Here is a 17,180-nt window from a genome sequence, read left to right as displayed (position 1 = left end):
GCACACAAACGTGCGCACACACACAAACATGCGCACACACACACAAACGTGCGCACACACACAAACATGTGCGCACACACATACACGCAGGCAGGCAGACACAGACACCAAAAAACAAAACTTCAGTTTTTCATGGAGGTAATAGTTACTGCTTATTATATAATAACCTGCTTTTTAATATATGAATCATGAAAATAAAACAACTTTCATCACATAGTTCTCTCTTGGTTACATAAAATTTCCTCTCAAATTATTTTATCTATATATACATATATTCAAACATAAAAAAAGCACAGAGGAAAATTAGGAATGAGACATTACGAAACAAACTTATTTCAACAAAAAGAGCAGCATCGTGCAAATAAAGTTTTTGATGAAAGCACAGATTCCTCAGACTGTATGGCGAGTATCTCACTACCAGAATGACTGGGAAGGTTAGCCTGGGTGCCATCGTCTACCAGACACCAGTGTTAATGTCGCACTTCAAAGAAGCCACGTGGCAAGCTTCACTGGGTCAGTCTACTGAGGAAGACCAGAGTGGCTGGTCGAAAGCTCTAGGTGAGAGAACTTTTTGTGTTGGATCGAAAGTTTTAACTCTAAACACGTCCCAGTTCTGTTCACCAGATGTTGTTTGTTCTTTGATTATTTTTACGGTCCTTGAGACTTGTGGTTGGAACTCCCATGACGTTCCAGAAGCTGTTCTCCCTCCTGGCTCCCTGCTGGGTTACCGTATAGCTCAGGTCCCTTTCCTTCAGCACAGCATCACTCTGCCGGAGGGAGGGACTCCTAGGCATGGAACAGCCATCGATGGTTGCAGCTGGAGCCTGATTTGCTGAGGGAGGATGGACACTAGACACAACAGCTTTGCTGCCCGGTATTCTCTGTCTGTAAAACAATAATCATCATCATCATCATGCCTCCGGATTTATACTAATCCGGTGAGGTACACTTGATAAAGTTACTCCAGTATGTCCTATCTCTCATAGCGGATACTAATGCAGGCCCTGTGAGACCAGTGTCTCTCTCTAACATGGACAACAGTGTAGTATAAGGACGTCCCACTCTACGTCTCACTGTACCAGTCTACCAGCTGGTTCGTTACTACAAACAACATGTCCTGCCAGGGCGAGTCTACGTCGTCGGACTACAGATGAAATGGGCGAGAGAGAGCCATAATAATAATAGATGAATATTAGACACATAGATAAATTACCTAAAATAAACAACATTTAGTTCAAATCAACTTTCTATGCAGCACAGCAACAATTTGGATCAAAAGCTTCTCAGCTTCTAGAACAATATCTGCAGGCATAGCAATGACAATAATATAGTTTTATTGCAAATACATGCCTGAGGGCTAATTGCATGAACAGAAGAAACATTTGGTATAAAAACAGATAATTAGTACACATGGAACTACTAAGAAACTACTAGTAAAAACTACTGGGTTTGACTTCTTTTTTGAAGACAGAAGAAGACAAAGGATCCCACTTTTGCTGTAATTTGTTGGCTTTCAGATGACATTGAACTTTATTGTATATTCACGTCTTACATGGGCCAAATGCACTAAGTTAGATAACTTGGGTACAAGTAAAGAAGAAACAAGTGTTACATTTTTTCTGTGCTACGTCTCTCTAGATAACAAACTCAGCTCCCACCTGTCCATGGCCGGAGACAGCTGTGACGACACCTTCAGGTGCCCATTGCGGGTGGTGATGTCCTTGTAGTGCACGTAACCTCCTGTGGACCCAGCCTGGCCAGCTAAAGACCCAGGCATTCCAGCTGTGGACCCAGCCTGGCCAGCTAAAGCCCCAGGAGTTTCCATTGTGGACCCAGGCAGCCTTCCTGTAGACCCAGCTACCCCTCCTGTGGACCCTGCAAGTCCAGCTGAGGACCCAGCCTGGCCAGCTGTGGACCCAGGCATTCCAGTTGTGGACCCAGCCTGTGTAGCTATGGACCCAGGTTGACCAGTTGTGGACCCAGCCTGTCCTGTTGTAGACCCAGGCAGCCCAGCTGAGTTCTGTGCACTTGACCTCCGCCCTGTGACCTCCTGAGCATATCTGCTGTACCGGCTTGCCTGAGCTCCCATCCTCCGATCCTCGAGTTCTACAGCCGCAAGGTTACCCAGGGAACTGCAGGGGACAGACAGATTTCAATAAGTGGGGGGAGGGGGTCAGACAGGCCATACTAATGAAGGTGTGAGGGTGAGTTGTACTGACCTTGACCTGTTCCTGGTAATGTCGTGCTGTTGCTGGAACCGGGAGATGAGGAGTCCCGTGGACGAGGGCCGACCTTGGCTGACAGCGATGTTCTGCAGAGCTGCTTTTTCCTGCTGCAGGTTCCTCGCAGATCCTCGCTGTCTCATGGGGACAGTAGAGCCTACAGAACAGCACAGAACAGCACAAAGGTCAAATGTCTGCTGGGGATAGTAGAGCCTACAGAACAGCACAGAGGTCAACTGTCTGCTGGGGATAGTAGAGCCTACAGAACAGCACAGAACAGCACAGAGGTCAACTGTATGTTGGGGATAGTAGAGCCTACAGAACAGCACAGAGGCCAGCTGTCTGCTGGGAACAGCAGAACCTACAGAACAGCACAGAGGGCAGCTGTCAGCTGGGGACAGCAGAATCTACAGAACAGCACAGAGGCCTGCTGAGGACAGCATGACCTACAGAACAGCACACAATGGCACAGTAGAACATTAAAAACAGCACAAAACAGCAGAGAGGTGACATTTTAAGCTCTATGGTGCATTTGACTGTGGTGTGTGACAGTATGTATGAAATCTTGTGAAATATTGGACAGGACGCTACTCGTGTTCCGTAACCCAATCTGTGGTGTTACACCCTCTAGTCTGGTGCAGCCCTTGTACATATTGAATGCACAGGTGCTGGTTTGACCTAAGGTGGTTACAGTAGATGTGGCAAATGTACCCAAGCTGGTTACAGTAGATGTGGCAAATGTACCCAAGCTGGCTACAGTAGATGTGGCAAATGCACCGTACCCTCTCTTCTGTACGGATACAGGGGAGGCCTGTTCTGCTGAGATGTCTGCTTTCTGCCGTATCTTGTAGCTGCGAGGAAAAATGGCAAAAGAAATCAAGAAACTAAAATAACACATAAAAACTAAATTTGACAAACATGAAACTTCTTTGATGGCAAAGCAAAATTTCGATACAAGAGATAAAAATCAAATTAAGTACAAAAAGAAATCAAATCAGTCTGAAACTGATGTTATGAGCCTCTATCTACACGTTTGTAAGTACATCTAAATGTACATGTTTAGGTACATGTGTACGTATGATGTGTATGTACATGTGTACGTATGTACATGTTTAGGTACATGTGTACGTATGATGTGTATGTACATGTGTACGTATGTACATGTTTAGGTACATGTGTACGTATGATGTGTATGTACATGTGTTTGTGTACGTATGATGTGTACATATGATGTGTGTGTTACCTTGTACCTGATATCTTCATTCCAACCTATGATTTTCCTTACTATCAATGGCAACTATGATACCTGAATCCTACCAACATTCACTTTCTTACCTGGATTGTCTCTGAAGAATCCTTCAAACACCACAAAGTTGTTGACCTGCAGAAGTTAAAAATGACATGTATCTAAATATAAACATAATGAAAATATGAACATATAATTATAAATATGTAATGTCCCTACCACAGTAACGCCTACAGAAGAAAGGTAGGCAACACATCGACAATCCCAGCTTGCTGCCAAAATTCCACCACAAAATTCCTAAGTTTTAATTTATTATTATAGTAAATCAATTCCTAAGTTCCTTTGCACTTAATTCCCAAGTTCCTAGTTCCCTTCTCAAATACATGTGTATCCTCATGCTCTATTTTTCTATACAAAAAATTAAAAACTGGGAATCTCATTAGCAATTCCCAGTTGTTTTTGTAATTTACCTTACCTGAGGCACAGTAGCAGCCTGTTTGTTTGTTTGTTTGTTTGTTTGTTTGCTCCTTACCTGAGGCACAGTAGCCGCCTGTTTGTTTGTTTGTTTGTTTGTTCCTTACCTGAGGCACAGTAGCCGCCTGTTTGTTTGTTTGTTTGTTTGTTTGTTTGTTCCTTACCTGAGGCACAGTAGCTGCCTGTTTGTTTGTTTGCTCCTTACCTGAGGCACAGTAGCTGCCTGTTTGTTTGTTTGTTTGTTTGTTTGTTCCTTACCTGAGGCACAGTAGCTGCCTGTTTGTTTGTTTGTTTGTTTGTTTGTTTGTTTGTTTGTTCCTTACCTGAGGCACAGTAGCTGCCAGCCCGTAGTGTTTCTTCAGGAAGCGAGTGAACTTGTTGGAGGGTCTGTCGATGGCCAGGTGCTGGGGGGAGATTTTTTCCATCTGAGGAAACAAACAGCTGCTCAAAAAACACTGTTCAGGTAATGAGCATACCGTCTAACTCAATGTGGGTTCTGAGGAATTACCCACCTTGAGCATGTGGGTTAGTAATTACCCACCTTGAGCATGTGGGTTAGTAATTACCCACCTTAATTGAGCATGTGGGTTAGTAATTACCCACCTTGAGCATGTGGGTTAGGCATGTGGGTTAGGCATGTGGGTTAGTAATGTTAGTTAGTAATTACCCACCTTGAGCATGTGGGTTAGTAATTACCCACCTTGAGCATGTGGGTTAGTAATTACCCACCTTAATTGAGCATGTGGGTTAGTAATTACCCACCTTGAGCATGTGGGTTAGGCATGTGGGTTAGGCATGTGGGTTAGGCGTGTGGGTTAGTAATGTTAGTTAGTAATTACCCACCTTAAGCATGTGCTGGAACAGCCTGTGGCCACATCCTGTCCTCTGTCTGGACTCGTGAACATAAAAGTCGAGAACACAGAGGGGGGTCAGCTCCACCTGGGCTCCGTGGTGGTCCTGGGGGGGGTAAACGCAGGGGGTTAGCTACATGTACACAGGGGGTAAACACAGGGGGTTAGCTACATGTACACAGGGGGGGTGCTACATGTGAAGACAATTTTTTTGAAGTCCAATAGGAAACAAACAAGTCAAGACCAGATAATGCAAATTAGTCAATAACGCTAGCTGAAACGTCTGACCGTTTCCAAAATCATATCCAGTAGCTTGAGTAACTGCTTTTTGGCATATTTTATTACCTGGATGTCTAACTTTTAGTGACGCATAACATATACATGTACATGCTGAATACACATCTGCACTTATAACATGCTACCTTCACATCTGTACTTATAACATCTGTACTCACCAGGATAAAAAGTTTCTTTTTGCCGACTTTGATGAAGCCGACTGCTGCTCCCTTCCCACTACAAGGAAAAAAAGAACATCAGAACATCGGAACATGAACCTTTAACCTAAACCCTTCCCTTTAACCTAAACCCTTCCCTTTAACCTAAACCCTTCCCTTTAACCTAAACCCTTCCCTTTAACCTGACACTGTACCAATGAAAGACCTGCTGCCCGCAGCCTGGCTACTTTAACTAAAATTTAAGGCTGTTACTGCAGGAACAATAGATCTTTTACTCCACCTGATTCATGAAGGTGATTCTGCACATACATACATGTATATTACTGTATATACTATATATTTCACCCGCACGATCCCACAATGGAACGCCTTGCCTGGCCCGGTAATCATGGCCCCCACTGTTGAGTCCTTCCGGGCCAGGCTGGAGGCCTGCCCGCCTTAGACCAAGGCCTCCCCCCCTTAAGTGCCCCCGTAGGGGCGATATGGGGGTGTAGCCGGGGCTTGTATAACATCTTAGAGCCCCGGCAAAGATGAAGATGAAGATATTATATGAGTTTATGAGTTCCTTACCTGTTGGCCTCTCCATCTTTAAGCACATACATGCGATGGTCCGAGCTCCTGAGTTTGTAGGTTGCTGTGATGGGTCCATGCAGACCCTGAGCCTGGTGTACAAACAGAAAAAAAATATAAAAATTGTCTCTTCACTGATTTCAGTGTTGAACAAACTTAATTTGTTACTTTTTCATTGTTATTGTGAAAAGGTTGGGTTGATATAAAAGCTACTGATTTAAACTATATAACCTGTGACCTACCTTTGCTGAAGCCTCACCCAAATCATCGATCACCTTGGCCAGGTTTTTGTCCAGCGGCTCGTTGCTGTAAACAGGCATCAGTCAATTATTACAGGGGCCAATTATGGTTCTGGGTTGGAGATTCAAGGCAGTCGCGTCACCGGATTTTGCGAAAAACTTATCGCAACAACCTATTTTTTTTTGCCGTTTTTCAGAAACATAAAGTAGTAAGCTATTTCAGCATATATATACCTGGGAAAATTCATTTTTTCCTAGAAGGTCCGTTGAAAAAACTGCAAAAAAACTATATTTTTCGTATTCAAAATTTATGTTTAACTACATTTTCTACCCAAATTATACAGTCGACGGACAATAACCAAAATTCTATCAGAAGCAAGCTGGAAACCTCCGTTGACTGATATAATGAGATTTCCATTAATATTAATATTGTGGCCCTGATAAAACTAAAGAATCCATATCAATTATTGAGACATGGCCGTCACATCCACACATAACAAATTATGATGATGATACGTTGCTGAAAACACAACACTGTTTGCAAACATGGCGGCCGGCCAGTGTTACTGCCGCTCAGCATAACCACTCAGTCTTCTTCTCAGGACCATATAACGTTATTTCTTGGTATATTCATGTCACAATATAGTAACCTGTGATATTTACTCATCAACACACACTAGTCATGCTTTAAGGCAGGATTTTAGTCCTTTTCCTGTGGAGCCGACTAATATGATTAACATGGGAGGGGCAGTTACTGTAGAGGATACCGTTATAGTTATACTGGACTCCGGGATAGGATTATTACCGAGCCCGGTGGGACTCATAAATTACGTCACACGAAATTATTAAACCGTGCTAAGGCCCGCAGTAAGCTTCTAACCCAGCTGCCGCCCGAACCCGCTGCCCTTACCCCCGTGTTTTCTCAGTCAGCCTGTCCGTACCCCGACAAGCCGCCCGCTCGCCTGTTTCCAGGCAAACACAACAAACCCGAACCAACCTGGCCTTCCGGTACGGCGCGCAGCTGCCATCCACCAGCGAGATCTCCTCCCCAAACAGCCCATGCAGGCTGAACGGGAACTCCATGGCTGTCTCTTAGTCTCACTTCAGTAGTTACAGAGAATACAGGAGACTCGGCAGAGACAAAACAACGTTCCTCGGTCCTGCATTAGCCCGCCTTTCGCCCAACTTCCGCCATATTGACGATAACTCCCGCCATGCACCGCGGCTGGGAGCGACCATTATCCAAAAGGGGGAGGCAGCCTTCACTGATCATCCTGATCTCAAGATTCAAGATTCAAGATGGATTTATTGGTTCTTCGCAGTTAAAAACAACTGAATTGTAAACCAATTTACAAAACATTGGTATATTAAAACTACAGGTTAGCAATCAATATAGGCATACGATTAACAAACCAATAAAAATACATACATTATAAATTTCCCGGACAACATTTGATACAGAACACTGTACTACATTTAAAAGACAGGGGTTCAGTGAGTCCATAGTTATTGAGGAGCTGGGCCATAAACGGTATAGGCGAGTTCTTATATCTATACGTTCTTGCTCTCGGGCAGTCTAGCATCTCACTGTTTCTAGTACTACGGCCAGTTATTTGTGATCTCTGTGGAGGTAGCCGATCTCTGTACTCTGACCTCACAAGTGTCCTAGCGAACTTCACACACAACAGTTCTCTTCTCTCGGTAAGTGATGACAATCCAAGGTGTTGTAGTGCGTTGTCATATCCTGTGTAGGTGGTTCCCAAGATGATGCGGCAAGCCCGCCTTTGAACACGCTCAAGGCTGCGTTCCTGGGCCGTGGTTAAACTTTGAAACCTTGCAGCCGTTTACTAAGGACTGCCTCCTACGGCATTTATAATAGTTTCTACAAAACTTAGCTTCAATATCTCCTGACTCAAAACCACCACCGTTTTTGGAGGGGGCATATTAAAGGCTGTCGGTATAACGTTAACGTTCCGTCGATATTAGTAGTTTTTACCGGTAGTTTCTTAGTAGTTATCAGTAGTTCTATATGTACTAATTGTCTGTTTTTATACCATGTTTCTTCTGTTCCTGCAATTAGCCCTCGGGCAAGAATTTTAGAATATTAGCACTTCATCTCGATTCTAGCGAGGTGATCGTCATCAGACTCAGTCTCACGCCACCCAACCTAAACAAAAACCATCACGGCACCACTGTATTAACTAAAGCTGAACCCGCTCACACAAGAAACGTTTTTAAGCACACAGCACAAGAAACGTGACGTGTGTGTAAATTTCATAGAGTTTATTTCATTGCGAATAAGGCACAGGAAGTGAATAGTTGTATCTTATAGCATACACAAAAGGTAATGAAACATCGTATGTATGCGGGTGTGACCGCATGTGTGTGTGTGTGTGTGTGTGTGTGTGTGTGTGTGTGTGTGTGTGTGTGTGTGTGTGTGTGTGTGTGTGTGTGTGTGTGTGTGTGTGTGTGTGTGTATGTGTGTGTGTGTTTTGCTGTGAAAACATAATGATTGTCAAAATACAAATATTTGCTATGAAACATTTGCTATGTATGGAACATTTGCTATAAATGTAGCATTTGCTATATATGAAACATATCTTATATACGAAACATTTTGCTATGTACAATGTAAATATTGCCATGAAATATTTGTATTGAGTAAAACACACTTTCTGGGAAACATTTATATATGATTTGAAATATATAATTACCATATCATCAATACACGTAGACGTGACATATTCTCATTGCTAATGATTATCAGTATATAAAGTTATATATATAATCTGTTCCAGACTCATAAGGCACTACCACAGAAACTACGAAGGCACCAACGGCAGAGATAATACGTGCTACAGAGGGATTGTGTTCTGTGACGTCACACGTTGCGTCATGACGTCACACGTTGCTCTGTGACGTCAGCCGTTGCTTGGTGTAGACGTGACATATTCTCATTGCTAATGATTATAAGTATATAAAGTTATATATATAATCTGTTCCAGACATATTAAGGCACTACTACAGAAATTACGACAGTCACACGTGTGGGGACGTCACACGTTGCGTGGTGACGTCAGACCTTGCGTGGTGACGTCAGACCTTGCGTGGTGACGTCAGACCTTGCGTGGTGACGTCAGACCTTGCGTGGTGACGTCAGACCTTGCGTTCTGACGTCAGACCTTGCGTGGTGACGTCACACGTTGCTTGGTGACGTCAGACCCTGTGCGTGTGACGTCAGACCCCGTGCGTGGCGTACTGCGCGGTTTGCAGCACCGTCAGCGCGAAGAACGTGACGTACAGCAGGTGGCAGACCACGGCCAGCGCCACGCCGCGCCGCCGGTAGTACGTCTTCTCCCGCAGGGCCACCTGGCTGCCATGGTAACTACGCTTGCACATGCGCAGCCCGTGCAGCAAGGTCACGGTCAGCAGCCCCACCCAGCCGCTGAACATGGCCCAGAATGCCGCGCGGCCGCGCAGCGCGCTGGTGACGTAGTTGATGACGCGGAGGGGGATCTCCTCCAACGCGAGGACGAGGATGAGCGTGATCTCCACGTCCAGATGCGGCATGGCGCAGTATTCCAGCAGGTTGTTCAGCAGCGTTTCCCACAGGAACAGCAGCGTGCCGACAGCACAGAACACGAACAGCGCCCAGCGCTGAGAGAAGGTCACCTCGGGGGCAGCCGTGTCGTACACCAGCTGTCCGTACGCCTGCCAGTCGGAGTAGCAGTCCACGGCACCGAGGATAAAACATCCGATCAGCACCAGGACAGTCAGACACAGCCGGGACCTGCAACACATAAACATAAACATAAACATAAACACGGGCTGTCCGTACGCCTGCCAGTCGGAGTAACAATCCACGGCGCCCAGGATAAAACAGCCGATCAACACTACAGCAGTCAGCCACAGCCGGGACCTGCAACACACAAACATACGCAGAAGGGCGGTTATACCGGCTATACAGATACAGATACAGTTACAGATACATTGAGCAAACCATCTACAAGTAGTACTAAAAAAGTTACTGACTTTTCCAAGCATGCGTACGAGTAGTAAAGAGTTACGAACCTTTCTGAGCATGCGTACTCAGGGCAGATGGAGTCCAGCGCGTCTGTTCCCTCGGAACCAGCAAAACCGGCTCCATCCTCTTCAGCGGCGACACTTCTAAACAACAACAAATAAACAAGTAAACAACAGCAGATAAACAAACAAACAGGTAAACACGCCGGAACCAGCAGGACGGGCTCCATCCGCTTCAGCGGGGACACTTCTAAACAACGGTAAGTAAACAAGCCTGTAAATAACAACAAATAAACAAACAGGTAAACACGCCGGAACCAAAAGGACGACTATGTATAGTTGCATATAGTTGATAAAAATATAGTTGACTATGTATAGACGTATATAGGTTTAGTTGACAATGTATAGACCCATATATGTTTAGTTGATTTTGTCTGGTGACCATGTATACAGGTTTAGGCCAAGAGTACAAATATAGCAGCTGTCGGTACCGCGCAGCTGTTGGTTGGATAGAAACCTGAGGCTGCCGGAAATGTGATAAACACGACCAGAACTTCTCATTTTAGACGTGGTCATTTCTGTTGTTTACCACCGAGCATTCTGGATGCCTTATGTACAGGATCGGAAATACTTACTCTAATAAATCCTTGGAGATTACCTTACTAACACAGTAACAGGCCTTATGATACAGAACTGTGCCCTATTTAGGCTATTAGGCCTTCCAGGCCCACAGGCCAGCGGAAGGGACCGTGATGGACACGCCCATGGCGACTTGGGAAAACCCAGTTTAACTTGCTCTGCTGCCTTTACACACAGTTCTAACCTCTTCTCACGCAGTCAGTACTAGTGGTGTCATGCAGTTTCCTCTCAAACTCCGAAGTTACATACGTATACTGGCAACGAGTGTTTCTCCAATATTACATACTAGTACTTTACGTAAGTACTATGGCAAAGCGTTTCACTTGATGCCCTTTGAGCGAAATTACGTTTTAAAATGCTCATTGAACAAACATCAAACATGGCGTCTGTTGTTGCAGTCCGACCAAAATAAATTAAGTCAGGTGAAACAGGAAGTGTCGACAGACTGACACAAATTATTGCCACATCATGACTGCCACAGCCCCACACCCACTGCCACACCGATCACATCTGTAACCTGTTACACCCGAGTGTGTGTCAGTTCGTATGTAGCAGGCTACAAGCTTGCTACACGCCGCCCCGGTCACGGGTTCTTACCCAGGTGTGTCGGCGCCACCAAAGTAAACAGGTAATTATGGCGGACAGAAGTAAACACACAGGTAAGGTCCTGCGCACGTACAGTCAGGAACCATCGTAACGTTTGTGTCAAGGGCCTCCAAACTACACTGGAAACAAGACCTTTGTCTGGTGACTTCCCCTCTTGTATAGGTTTGAAAGGACTATCAGAATGATCGGCCTGACGATAGTTGTTAAACAGGTAATTATGGCGGACAGAAGTAAACAGACAGGTAAGGTAAGGTCCTGCGCACGAACAGTCAGGGATTGGGAGGCCACAACTATCACAGGTTGTCAAGGGCCTACAAACTAGACTGTAAACAAGACCTTTGGCTGGTGACCTCCCTGATCTATTTGATAGTTGAGGAAAGATCGCCATGACGATAGTTGTTAAACAGGAAGTACATGTAGGATGTAGAAGGAGAGAGGCGCACCTGCGTCGCTGTCGGAGGCGTCGTCCCTTCGCGCGTCTTCCCGCCGCCCGTTCTCACGGAAGCCGACATGCCGGCCTGTTGCAGGGGACAGTCTTCAGCTGACAGGCAACAGGCTTCTACAGACTACAGGCCGTACACACAGGCCGAACACACAAGCTCGCTATTCCGACCTGTTGTTGGGAGGTCACAGCCTAAACCCGGACTGGCGCGCGGGTCGGATTTCTCTCAGGAGCGCAGACAAGCGCAAGACAAGAGCGGCATGAATAATTGATGTCTCGGCAGCGGCAGGGCGGGGCGAGGCTGGATTGTTGTTCCTGACACGCAACAGGAGAGATGAGAGATAACAACAGCCGCACGGAAACTCCGACCCTCGCGTGACAGGCGGCGGTTTTACCGGGCACGGCTCTGCGCTTGCGTGTGGCTGCGGTCAGCCGGAATGTTGACACGTTGTCAGGCGACGTAGCGCCTCGGGGTCAACGTCCTGTCGGCTGCGGGTGGGGCGCGAAGTTTGGGCATGGAAGGCAGGGAGGTAACTCAATGGTTTGGGGGGGGGGCGCAAGCCGTTTTCCGTAGAGCGGAAAATATTTTTTGCGTAGAGCATCCTGGAGGGACATGGCTACAGCCGCCATGCATCTACCCTGATGCTTGCGTCTTGATTGTATTCGGCGTTTTAATTCTACGTAATACGTAGTAGCCACTTGGAATTTATCGTAAAGCGTAATCGAGAGGTTTCCGAATTCAGCGTAGGACCAGCCGTTGTCGGGACCAGTCCCCCCTTTTATGTCTTTTATGCAAAAAAAAAAATGATGATACTGCAGAGAAGCACGGATCGGAGCAAGCAAAACATAATTACTTAGAAACAAGCTCAGAAATGCACGAAGGATGAAGAAATAACTGGGCCTGGTCAAGTTTTAACGTTTTTTTACTCAGTTCACAATGTGACATCGGTCATAAATGCTACATGCTCAGTTCACAATGTGACATCGGTCATAAATGCTACATGCTCAGTTCACAATGTGACATCGGTAATAAATGCTACATTCTCACTTCGCAATGTGACATCGGTCATAAATGCTACATGCTCATGATCAGTTCACAATGTGACATCGGTCATAAATGCTACATGCTCAGTTCGCAATGTGACATCGGTCATAAATGCTACATGCTCAGTTCGCAATGTGACATCGGTCATAAATGCTACATGCTCAGTTCGCAATGTGACATCGGTCATAAATGCTACATGCTCAGTTCACAATGTGACATCGGCCATAATTGCTACATGCTCAGTTCACAATGTGACATCGGTCATAAATGCTACATTTCTGCTCAGTTCACAATGTGACATCGGTCATAAATGCTACATGCTCAGTTCACAATGTGACATCGGTCATAAATGCTACATGCTCAGTTCGCAATGTGACATCGGTCATAAATGCTACATGCTCAGTTCACAATGTGACATCGGTCATAAATGCTACATGCTCAGTTCACAATGTGACATCGGTCATAAATGCTACATGCTCAGTTCGCGATGTGACATCGGTCATAAAATGCTACATGCTCAGTTCGCAATGTGACATCGGTCATAAATGCTACATGCTCAGTTCGCAATGTGACATCGGTCATAAATGCTACATTTCTGCTCAGTTCACAATGTGACATCGGTCATAAATGCTACATGCTCAGTTCACAATGTGACATCGGTCATAATTTGTTACCTTTACATGTTCTAGTCAAACCGTGCCAGGTAACTTGCTACAGACTAGTGCTTTAACCCAACACCACAGGGTCTGCTACAGCATCAGTTACCATGGTGATAGACGCCCGGTCCAAGTCATTGACCATATTTGTTTGGTGAAGATGAAGACAGAAAAAACATGTTTTCGGACTGTTCACTGCGGTGCTGTGGAGAGTGCCGCCATGCTGCCCATCAGAGATGACCTCACGGTCGGTGACCTGTAGGTCATGTCGTCACCAGGACGCACGGTCGGGACGGAAGTGACGTCACCAGGATGCACGGTCGGGACGGAAGTGACGTCACCAGGATGCAGGGTCGGGACGGAAGTGACGTCAGCAGGGTGCAGGGTTGCGACGGAAGTGACGTTTAAAGCTGAGAAGGAAATAAGTAAAGCTAACGGCGTCATGTCATGATGCCAGAGCTCGAAGTCCATGATGATTCTTTCTTTCAGACCTTGCACGGGGCCACACAATCATGATTAGTGCAGGTCAATCCTCTGTACCACTCCACCTAATTACTCTCCAAGCAGATGTTGTGGGGGAATGATCGTTAGCTTTTTATATATGGCCGTTTTTTTTTTGCTGGATACAGGCTTTTCTGGCTAATGGATACTGCCTGCCCAATTTGATACTGTCTTAGCCACGGAGGGATCTGCTTGGAGATTACTACCTAATCTCCAAGATCTTTTGGTGGCCGGGTAAGACAGTATCGAATTGGCCAGTCTGTGTCCATTTCCCCACCATAAGATCTGCTTGGAGATTATCCCACACCCAACTACAAACGAAGGTGTCTTTCCAAGATAAGTTCGTTGCTCGAAATAAGTTTTTTTCTTTCAGAACAACCTACCGAGAACCCGGATGGAGTCCGGACGGATGATGTACCCGGGCAGAGCCGGGAGTCCCGCCGTGACAGCGCGCGTGAACACCCGGGACAGCTCGGCTGCAGTCGCCGTGTGGGGGATCAGGAACAGCCGGCTGTACACCGCCACACAACCTTCCCTGTACGGAACAGCACATTGTTACAGCTGTACACCGCCACACAACCTTCCCTGTACGGAACAGCACAGTGTTACAGCCGTACACCGCCACACAACCTTCCCTGTACGGAACAGCACAATGTTACAGCCGTACACCTCCACACAACCTTCCCTGTACGGAACAGCACAGTGTTACAGCTGTACACCTCCACACAACCTTCCCTGTACGGAACAGCACAATGTTACAGCCGTACACCTCCACACAACCTTCCCTGAGTTAAACATTGTTAGGAGAGGGCCTGCAAGGGCGGTCCCGACAACGCTCTACGCTGAATTCGGAAACCTCTCGATTACGCTTTACGATAAATTCCAAGTGGCCACAACGCATTACGTAGAATTAAAACGCCGAATACGCTCTACGCAAAAATATTAGAGCGGTCCGTCTACGCTCTACGTAGAATTAAAACGGCCGATTACGCTCTACGGAAAAGGGCTTGAGGGCCCCCTTAGGAATGTGTTGAAATGCTTAGTCCCCTTTATACAACCCACCTCACTACCAGAACAGCTGAAACAGTTCCGTAGTAGTAGGCTATTTGCTACTCACGTGAATCCGTCGATGATGATGTCATCGGTGTAGTTGGCCAGCGAGCTGTTCCCGTACATCTCCCACAGCTGGGCAGGGAACAAAACTGTCATATCAGCCTGGATACGTGTATATGTGTCATATCAACCTGTTACAAATGTCATATCAGCCTGTATATATCAGGTCAGCCTTTTACAAGTCGGTCATATCAGCCTGCATATGTCATATCCGATGAGCCTGGATACGTGTATATTTGTCATATCAACCTGTATATGTCATATCAGCCTGTTACAAATGTCATATCAGCCTGTGTATATCAGATCAGCCTTTTACAAATCGGTCATATCAGCCTGTTACAAATTTCATATCAGCCTGCATACGTAATATCAGCCTGTATATGTCATATCAGCCTGCATATGTAATATCAGCCTGTATATGCCATATCAGCCTGAATATGTCATACTAGCATGTATATGCCATATCAGTTTAAAACATCCCCCATCAGCCTGCACACGTCATACCATACGAGATTACGAGGATCCACGAGGTGGGTACCCGTGGTACATGCTACACGCTGAGAGAGGTGGGTACTAGAGAGAGGTGGGTACCCGTGGTACATGCTACACGCTGAGAGAGGTGGGTACTAGAGAGAGGTGGGTACCCGTGGTACATGCTACACGCTGAGAGAGGTGGGTACTAGAGAGAGGTGGGTACCCGTGGTACATGCTACACGCTGAGAGAGGTGGGTACGCACCGCGTTGCGGAGGACAGAGGTGAGGTTGTGGTACTCCGCCGTGGTGCTGTCCAGGAGCCCGTCTGTCCAGTTGTACCCTTCCTGCCACAGGTACGGAAAGAAGGACCGTCAGACTAACACAGGACCCAGGTTAACCGTACCTGGGACAAATGTACACTCTGCATGTAGGATACACGGGGACTATCTAGAAGCGTGCCTTAGCCTAACCCTAGACATACCACTAGATGGGCACAGTTCTGGAAATAACAAGGACCGAGTTTAGTCATCACCTGTAACTTAGAGCTCAACAGACGAGGTGCAAGCCTCAGTTACAATTCGGAAATTGGATGGCCACATTTTTAACAACCCAGAAAGTCGGATCTTAATAAGTTCCATAAAAGCAGAAAAATGACAAAGGCTTTTTTTGGCACACTGACCAGTATTGCCTGCACACATGCATGCTCACCAGTATTTTGAAGTTGAGGAGAAATTCCTCCACAGGGTGACCAGTTGTCCATCTTGATGATGTCGTGGCTTTGGAAGTAACCTCTGTGGAAACACCTGTATAAAGAAAAGGGATGCGTGCAACACGATCTTTTCATCTGACAGTGAAACAGCAAAGGGTAGATACATCGCGAAGCTGGTGTGTTACGCCGAGGGGCAGTTATACCGGCTATACAGATACAGAAGCTGGTGTGTTACGCCGGGGGGCGGTTATACCGGCTATACAGATACAGAAGCTGGTGTGTTACGCCGAAGGGCGGTTATACCGGCTATACAGATACAGAAGCTGGTGTGAAACGCCGAAGGGCGGTTATACCGGCTATAATCATACAGCTAGTACAGTTACAGTACAATGTAGCCAACGCAGGTGAAACACTGACAAAGGACTAATCTAGAATCGTACCTGTAACGGAAACTTGAGAGCCCGTGACCGGCGTGCCAGGTGTGGATTCCGTTGCCGTGGTGACGTAGGTCTGTACAGTTGAGATGTTTTCCGGAGAAGGAGATTCTATCGGATGCGGCGTGGAGGAGGAAACTTCCGTCATCGCCGGCGTGGAGGTTTGAAACCACGTGGTCAAGTGACGGGGAGACGATGTCGGTTCAGACCGGTTTGTAGATTTACGGCTAGTGGATACCGTACTAGTGGCTTGTGTAGTGGAGGGAACCGTACTAGTGATTTGTGTAGTGGAAGGAGCCGTACTAGTGGCTTGTGTAGTGGACGGAACCGTACTAGTGGCTTGTGTAGTGGACGGAACCGTACTAGTGGCTTGTGTAGTGGACGGAACCGTACTAGTGGCTTGTGTAGTGGACGGAACCGTACTAGTGGCTTGTGTAGTGGACGGAACCGTACTAGTGGCTTGTGTAGTGGACGGAACCGT

The 17,180-nt window shown here is 46.3% G+C and overlaps 3 protein-coding genes across 5 annotated transcripts; all 3 read right to left on the bottom strand.

Annotated features, from left to right (window-relative positions):
* Window positions 1-144: 144 nt before the first annotated feature.
* Window positions 145-7,274, bottom strand: LOC109462042 (alpha-tubulin N-acetyltransferase 1-like). 2 transcript variants are annotated; one of them, XM_019758537.1, is made up of 12 exons: window positions 7,055-7,274; window positions 6,061-6,124; window positions 5,819-5,910; window positions 5,249-5,306; window positions 4,786-4,899; window positions 4,266-4,367; window positions 3,558-3,603; window positions 3,005-3,073; window positions 2,220-2,379; window positions 1,796-2,132; window positions 1,659-1,753; window positions 145-885 (listed from the first exon to the last, which is right to left on the bottom strand). In XM_019758537.1, exons 1-12 carry the CDS (start codon window positions 7,138-7,140, stop codon window positions 618-620), a joined length of 1,491 nt encoding a protein of 496 aa, XP_019614096.1. In that variant the 5' UTR covers window positions 7,141-7,274; the 3' UTR covers window positions 145-617. The 2 variants fall into 2 exon arrangements, with proteins under 2 accessions (XP_019614096.1, XP_019614097.1); XM_019758538.1 differs by lacking the exon at window positions 3,005-3,073.
* Window positions 7,275-8,498: 1,224 nt separating this feature from the next.
* On the bottom strand, window positions 8,499-12,128 carry LOC109462040. Of its 2 annotated transcripts, XM_019758536.1 has the most exons (4): window positions 11,769-12,106; window positions 10,287-10,330; window positions 10,129-10,181; window positions 8,499-9,847 (listed from the first exon to the last, which is right to left on the bottom strand). In XM_019758536.1, the coding sequence occupies exons 2-4, from the start codon at window positions 10,308-10,310 to the stop codon at window positions 9,295-9,297; spliced, it is 630 nt and encodes a 209-aa protein (XP_019614095.1). In that variant the 5' UTR covers window positions 10,311-10,330; window positions 11,769-12,106; the 3' UTR covers window positions 8,499-9,294. The 2 variants fall into 2 exon arrangements, 1 of the variants encoding a protein (XP_019614095.1); XR_002139735.1 differs by lacking the exons at window positions 8,499-9,847; window positions 10,287-10,330 and adding an exon at window positions 9,857-9,976 and having other exon boundaries at window positions 10,129-10,224; window positions 11,769-12,128.
* A 1,291-nt stretch (window positions 12,129-13,419) lies between these two features.
* On the bottom strand, window positions 13,420-14,767 carry LOC109461940. Its single transcript, XM_019758420.1, has 3 exons — window positions 14,739-14,767; window positions 14,353-14,504; window positions 13,420-13,878 (listed from the first exon to the last, which is right to left on the bottom strand). The coding sequence occupies exons 1-3, from the start codon at window positions 14,765-14,767 to the stop codon at window positions 13,661-13,663; spliced, it is 399 nt and encodes a 132-aa protein (XP_019613979.1). The 3' UTR covers window positions 13,420-13,660.
* Window positions 14,768-17,180: the final 2,413 nt, after the last annotated feature.

Source organism: Branchiostoma belcheri, unplaced genomic scaffold (assembly GCF_001625305.1).
Source record: "Branchiostoma belcheri isolate BF01 breed outbred unplaced genomic scaffold, Haploidv18h27 scaffold98, whole genome shotgun sequence".
NCBI classification, from domain to species: Eukaryota; Metazoa; Chordata; class Leptocardii; order Amphioxiformes; family Branchiostomatidae; genus Branchiostoma; species Branchiostoma belcheri.
Note: the sequence above shows the minus strand (reverse complement) of the source record. Positions and strands in the feature narration are given on the sequence as shown.

What these genes read in the sequence shown, in the direction of transcription:
- LOC109462042 (XM_019758537.1), bottom strand. Translation starts at nt 7,140, where the DNA reads ATGGAGTTCCCGTTCAGCCTGCATGGGCTGTTTGGGGAGGAGATCTCG. An exon ending in TGTTCCAGCACATGCTTAAG is followed by an intron (nt 4,368 to 4,785) that starts GTGGGTAATTAC and finishes TTGTTTCCTCAG; the next exon opens with ATGGAAAAAATCTCCCCCCA. An exon ending in CTGTCTCCGGCCATGGACAG is followed by an intron (nt 886 to 1,658) that starts GTGGGAGCTGAG and finishes ATTGTTTTACAG; the next exon opens with ACAGAGAATACCGGGCAGCA.
- LOC109462040 (XM_019758536.1), bottom strand. Translation starts at nt 10,310, where the DNA reads ATGGAGCCCGTCCTGCTGGTTCCG. An exon ending in AGCCCGTCCTGCTGGTTCCG is followed by an intron (nt 10,182 to 10,286) that starts GCGTGTTTACCT and finishes TTTGCTGGTTCC; the next exon opens with GAGGGAACAGACGCGCTGGA. An exon ending in GAGTACGCATGCTCAGAAAG is followed by an intron (nt 9,848 to 10,128) that starts GTTCGTAACTCT and finishes TATGTGTTGCAG; the next exon opens with GTCCCGGCTGTGTCTGACTG.
- LOC109461940 (XM_019758420.1), bottom strand. Translation starts at nt 14,767, where the DNA reads ATGTTTAACTCAGGGAAGGTTGTGTGGAG. An exon ending in TCAGGGAAGGTTGTGTGGAG is followed by an intron (nt 14,505 to 14,738) that starts GTGTACGGCTGT and finishes TGTTCCGTACAG; the next exon opens with GGAAGGTTGTGTGGCGGTGT. An exon ending in GGACTCCATCCGGGTTCTCG is followed by an intron (nt 13,879 to 14,352) that starts GTAGGTTGTTCT and finishes TTTCCTTCTCAG; the next exon opens with CTTTAAACGTCACTTCCGTC.